Below are 6,378 nucleotides of genomic sequence, written 5' to 3' on the forward strand. Positions count from 1 at the left end.
CGGAGAGTACGCTAATCGAGCCCGATGCTTCGAAGTATTATAAACAATGGAGGTGGCCAATGCGCGGGGTGACCTTTAAAGTAAATGATATTTTCATTCTGTAATTTAATATGAAAATCAGCTGCTCCGTTGCTGCAACCGAGCACGTCCTGATTTAGCATGCATTTATTATCGAGCGCGTCACGATGACTTTGCTCTACCGCGGAAAGAACTATGATTCTATTTATAGGCTTCGTTACTCTTCACGAGAAATATCGGCGGATTTTGAAGAATCGATTAATTAATGAACTATTTTTCGAGTCACCCTGTATACGCGACGTTTCCGATAACTATGAACATGTAACCGTTCGCATTACGATGATAGGTGTTCGGTGATGGAGTGTCACACTATTGACGAATTGTGCAATATTATTTTTGACCAGACGCAATTACAGACCTGTGTAATTATATCGCGGTCCGAGCGAACACTGTAATTTATAAACGGCCCGAGGAAAAAAAAAAGAGTGTACAAAGTATACGGGAGGAGGCGGCAATGAAATCAGTCTACGAGTTATCATCGTTGTAATAATCATTATCGATATGTTCAAGCTCTCTTCTAACTTATTCATAACTAATGTATTCGCGAAACGAGCCTGTAATTATCTTCTTCAAATAAAAGCTGTTACCCTTATCTCCACGAGGGAAATAACATTCGAACCGATTCGAGTAAACTGAAATTATACCATAGTATTTATTTCCAATGAACACAACAAACATATAGAAAAACAAGAGATACAACAATTATAGGATTTATGTACACAAAAATATACATATACATATTTACAGTTTGTTCTTTTCTCGCTCTCTACCGTTCATCGACAATGATACAATCTGACGCTTCTAGTAACTTGCGTTGAATAAATATTTGTCATTTCGCAGCAACGAACACCAAGTTACTTAATACTGTAAAACATCCGATAAAATTCTACAAAGAAGACGCGCTTCGTTCCATCTAAGGCACAAGGAAAATATTCGGTCGATAGAAAAATATTCAATTCAACCTTTCGAACGTAACAACACTGTGCCGTCTCTCGTTTCCTAACTAGCTGTAGCATGCAACAGGGTGGTCGTCACTTCGCTGAGCTCCTGACACGAGCGTCCATTGCGATGGATCACTTCCGGGCTGCCCAGCATCAAAGGTTCGTGCGATTTGTCGCGCGCGATCTCCAGAAGTTGCTGCGACGTTTTCTCTGAAAAATAGCTCCAAAATGAACATCACAGAGACATTGAGTCAGCGCAAAAATTCGCGCCCTATTGTATTTTAACATAAAATCGGGCGCGAACTTTTGCACTGACCTAGCACACATGCGATAACGTACGATAGAATAATCAGTGTTTAAACCTTGGTGCGTTGACAGCAAGTACGACAATTCCTCTTGGGTGGAAATATATTGGAACTCTTCCCCGCATGTTCCTTTGAACACTGCAATCACGTCTGACCGAGGATTGTAAAAGTACAGGCCCTGTTTCCGATTGTTAAACTCGTTTATCAGCGTTGCGATCCCCTACGGAGAAAGAACAATGTAACATCGATGTCTCCAACATTTTTCTAATAGCAACATTTACTTTGGCAGCTGTGAAATCCGCTCCCAAGACGTATCTGCAGTCAACGACAACGGGGACTTGACAGGAGCCCTGTTTTATTCCCGCTTTGCCAACTGACTTTTTAATGAAATCGACAGCGGGGAAGTAGAGGCTGTTCCCAGGCGTTACCAGGAGGTACTCGGCTCCGGAAGTAGTCTGAAAATGAACTCATTGTCGTTGTAAATGCATGAAATCTAATCTAAATCTAATCAATTATAAAATACCCACGGTGCATTTGTCAACATGTATCGTCGGGCGTGCCGAGGGATACAATAAGAATACGAGATTTGTGCCTACGCCCATCAGTATGCCGTACTCCACGCCGACAGTGAGACAGAATAAAAATGTGACAAACATTGGGATCAGATCTTTCTTGCTGGTCTTCCATATCAATTTCACGACTTGATACTCGATCATGTATATCACTGCGCAGATAATAACTGCTGACAGGGAAGCTGGTGAAGCAATACAATATCGTCAGACCTGTGTCATCTAAACGCGAGAATATAAATGCAAAGAATGGCGTTACCCTTCGGTATGTAGTAAAAGTAAGGTGTCAACAGGCTTAGAGCTAATAATATCAATATTCCCGTGTACAGGCCACCCATCGGCGTTTTCACGCAGCTAGCATGATTCACAGCGGACCTGCTAAACGAGCCAGTGACCGGCATCGAGCTCGCACAAGAGCCGAGCACGTTGCAAATGCCTAGGGTGATTAGTTCCTGGGTGGCGTCCACTTTGTCGCCGTTCGCGAAAGCTTTTGCTATCGCCACGTTGCCGAGGACCCCGATTATGGGGACCAGTGCTATGGACGCACCTAGTTCAGAGCACATCTCGGCGAAACCCAGCGTGCGATTCCCGATTTGCGTGGAGAATGGAGGCAATCGGAAATGTGGAAGACCGGACCTGACGGTGCCCGTGAGAATAAACGGAGAGCCGGTCTCCGTTGAGTTGAATTTGTATGCAATAGCCGAGCACACAATGACAATGATAGCGTTTCGAGCCGTCGAGATCAGCCATACTATTTTTGTCAGTGTTCTGTGGTACTTGTTCGGCTTCTGGTTGTTACAGCCGAATTTCACTTCTTTCATTTTCTGTGGAATAAAAACGATGCGATTAAAGCGTGCAATAAAATTGGATTGGTTCGTTAATGCTTTGAAATCAATGGACTATAAGCATTAATCGTTAATTGAAACTGATAATCAGATATAGTTCATTGGGAGAAAGCAATATACATTACCCTAAACATTAACAGAACAATGATGCAAGAGAGACTCATCGCAGTATCCCATAGACTAGTCTTATGAATGTTTTTAAAGACTTTTGTCACAGTGTCTAGAAATCCTTGAGAGGAGATCTTTAGTCCCAGAAGTCCTTTCAGCTGGGAGGCCACGATTATCACGGAAGTGGCGGATGTGAAGCCAACTGTGACTGGTATTGATATGAAATCTATAAGAACTCCTGCAAAATATTGCAAATTAATTAGTAAATTACATCAGAGCCAGCGGTTATAATTTTAATAATTTAATGAATAATCGTCACCTAAACGTAGGAAAGCCATTAAAATTTGCAGACAACCACATAGAAATGCAAGCAATACCGCAAAGTCGGCGTTTCTGCCCTGGACGTATTCGTGCGTCATAAGTGCCATTAAAGCAGTTGGTCCAATTGTGATGTCTTTGCATGATCCAAATATTATATACACCATAGCGCCCATAAATGCAGAGTAAAGTCCATACTGCAACGTCACGGTTTTATTAATTTTACTCGACCGTGTTAACATGAAATAATAATAAACGAATTCGAACCTGTGGTTCTAGGCCCGCCAAAGTAGCATAAGCGAGCCCTTGTGGCATCACAGTGAGACCCACGGTAATGCCGGCGATAGCATCGTTCAAAAATTTATCTGAATCGTATGTTGGCAGCCAACGAACGATCGGTATCCTTTTCCTAACAAATTTGCTCAATTTGTTCAATTTGTCATCTCTCGACCGCCATTTTCGATCTATCGCGTTCAGGGCCATTGTGGATCGAGAAATATGCACCTTAGAAAAAATGCAGAATATTCTCTCAAACAAAAAATGGTAATTTGAAACGCTAATATCCGCTAATAAAAAACATGAAATTATCACGAAAGAAATGGTCAGACATTTTACAAAAAAAAATAACTTGAAAATTTTTAGCAGGATCATGGACTAATTTTAGAGGCACTTTTAAAATATTAATCACCATTTTGAAACGAACGCCATTTTCCGTTACTGCATTTTTATAAGAAAATTAGACCACTTTCGAATGACGTAAAATAAATAGAATAAAAAAATGATGTTTAATTACTATTAATTATAAATAGAATAGATAGAATATTCTTTCAAACAAAAAATGGTAATTTGAAACGCTGATATCCACTAATAAAAAATATGAAACTATCACGAAAGAAATGGTCAGACATTTTACCAAAAAAAAATAACTTGAAAATTTTGAGCAGGATCATGGACTAATTTTAGAATCACTTTTAAAGTATCAATGACCATTTTGAAACGAGCGCCATTTTCCGTTACTGCATTTTTATAAGAAAATTAGACCACTTTCGAATGTCGTAAAATAAATAGAATATTCTTTCAAACAAAAAATGGTAATTTGAAACGCTAATATCCACTAATAAAAAACATGAAATTATCACGAAAGAAATGGTCAGACATTTTACCAAAAAAAAATAACTTGAAAATTTTTAGCAGGATCATGGACTAATTTTAGAATCACTTTTAAAGTATCAATGACCATTTTGAAACGAGCGCCATTTTCCGTTACTGCATTTTTATAAGAAAATTAGACCACTTTCGAATGTCGTAAAATAAATAGAATATTCTTTCAAACAAAAAATGGTAATTTGAAACGCTAATATCCACTAATAAAAAACATGAAATTATCACGAAAGAGATGGTCAGACACTTTACCAAAAAAAAAATAACTGTTGAAAATTTTAAGCAGGATCATGAACTAATTTTAGAGGCACTTTTAAAGTAGACCATTTTAAAACGAGCGCCTTTTTCTTTGCATTTTTCTAAGAAAATCAGACCGCTTTCGAATGTCGTAAAATAAATATAAAATAAATAAATAAAACTCGAAGAGTGCCAAGTCAGTGCGAGCTGCGTTAGCGCGTGTTCACCAATTGTTAAATAAAACATCTAATCCGTCCATTTCTCTCGAAATAACTTCGTGCGCACTGTGGTCGGTCAAAAGCGCGAAATATTTTTACCTGTGAAAGTCTCGACTTTCACCGTAGCGCCGGAGCTTCTCGACGGGTGTGTTACTCTTTAATTATACTGCGGTGGCATGGATTAAAAAAAAAGGTAAAAATAAATGATAATACCCGTCTAAATTGACAGCATTCGCTATTCGCGACACGGCGCAGAACTGAAAGAAACCGAAGCCTTTCGGTCGCTTATATACCTAAGGTAGAGCGCGAATTTTATCGCACGTTAGTGGAGGAAAAGTCGCGGCTAGCCTTCATACTTTTTGCACGAATCGCGAACAATATACATTCTTCGTGAACGGTAAGGATATATGTACCAGCGGGCAGAAATAATCTGGATACTCCCCTAATTCGATAATTGAAATTACTGGCGAAAACATATTTATCTTTACGACGATATAAAAAAGAAAAAACGACACCGAAAAAAGAAAGTTGAACGTAATCGTCGGAAGCAAAGCAAAAAAATAAGAGCAAAGACCAAAAAGTTGGCGAATTGAAATTCCTCGGTATAATTGCTCGACGTTCTAATTTTTTTCCAACATTCCCGACCCCTTTGGCGAGACAAAAATCGCAATGGGAACACGTGAGTTAGCCAAGTGTGTTAACCTTCGTGTCACTTCGATAATTGCATAATCCGAACGCGTGAAATTCACCAGGTTCAATTTCGCCGGTGTTTTTCAACGGCAACGCTGATCTAACGCAGTCCTTTTTGTCGCTTTACGAATCATTGAACACTTGGCCCATTAAAGCACGACATGTTTCCCAATAGACCTTCGGAGGCTCCAGTTTCTGTTAAGCAAATTGATTAAAGGGCCATAGGCTACTTGACCCATTAACGATCGCCGCGTGTACGACAGTGTGCGTGCACCGAGAAACAAGAAAAACCAGCACCGTTTCGGACAAGGATTTTTCTTATCCTGCTGCTGGCGATCGAACCTCGGCCACTCACACAATCGTCCCCGTAGGAAATGCACAACCATTTTTTTACCGCATAAATACGATAACGAGCTTCCGGTGTTCCGATGCGAACTATCACATAAAACGAACCATCAATTAGCTCGGAGAATTTCGCCGCTGGTACGTGTCATTTTCTTTACGGAAATATCGATCACGCTCGTCGACTGGCATAACCTGCTGCTACGAGTTAGTACGCTGTTCCGTACTTGTTCGAACTGTTTCATTGAAGGATCGTGAACGAAAATCGAAGACCAGAAAGCCTGGCACGTCCCACGGGAATGAAGAATCGAATGAATAAACGCGCCTCGACCAGGTTCTCGCCATAAACTGAACTTGGAAACCGGCATTTCGGACTGTCCCGAGAGAAAGTGCAGTTCGCACGTTTGTCAACAGAGGGACTGCATTTCCTCGGTGCAGTCGGTAATTTAGAACTAATAAATCCGGTTCGTGGGCTCGGCCTGCCCCGACCAATTAATTCTTTCCAGAATGCCCTATTCGAATTTGATCAAACCGTCCTCCTTCTATTTCTTTGTTTTAATCCCCTT

The 6,378-nt window shown here is 40.3% G+C and overlaps 1 protein-coding gene across 5 annotated transcripts; it reads right to left on the minus strand.

The window, feature by feature from the left end:
* Positions 1-700: 700 nt before the first annotated feature.
* On the minus strand, positions 701-6,162 carry LOC143360549 (sodium-independent sulfate anion transporter). Of its 5 annotated transcripts, none has more exons than XM_076799536.1 (10): positions 5,924-6,162; positions 4,880-4,946; positions 3,432-3,668; positions 3,166-3,361; positions 2,864-3,084; positions 2,153-2,717; positions 1,852-2,078; positions 1,606-1,779; positions 1,382-1,544; positions 701-1,229 (listed from the first exon to the last, which is right to left on the minus strand). In XM_076799536.1, the coding sequence occupies exons 3-10, from the start codon at positions 3,645-3,647 to the stop codon at positions 1,078-1,080; spliced, it is 1,914 nt and encodes a 637-aa protein (XP_076655651.1). In that variant the 5' UTR covers positions 3,648-3,668; positions 4,880-4,946; positions 5,924-6,162; the 3' UTR covers positions 701-1,077. The 5 variants fall into 5 exon arrangements, with proteins under 5 accessions (XP_076655651.1, XP_076655632.1, XP_076655623.1 ...); XM_076799517.1 differs by lacking the exon at positions 5,924-6,162 and adding an exon at positions 4,994-5,237; XM_076799508.1 differs by lacking the exon at positions 4,880-4,946.
* Positions 6,163-6,378: the final 216 nt, after the last annotated feature.

The sequence above is a fragment of the Halictus rubicundus genome, chromosome 1 (genome assembly GCF_050948215.1).
Source record: "Halictus rubicundus isolate RS-2024b chromosome 1, iyHalRubi1_principal, whole genome shotgun sequence".
Classification (NCBI taxonomy): Eukaryota; Metazoa; Arthropoda; class Insecta; order Hymenoptera; family Halictidae; genus Halictus; species Halictus rubicundus.

What these genes read in the sequence shown, in the direction of transcription:
- LOC143360549 (XM_076799508.1), bottom strand. An exon ending in TTGTTCTGTTAATGTTTAGG is followed by an intron (nt 2,718 to 2,863) that starts GTAATGTATATT and finishes TTTATTCCACAG; the next exon opens with AAAATGAAAGAAGTGAAATT. An exon ending in TACATGTTGACAAATGCACC is followed by an intron (nt 1,780 to 1,851) that starts GTGGGTATTTTA and finishes GTTCATTTTCAG; the next exon opens with ACTACTTCCGGAGCCGAGTA.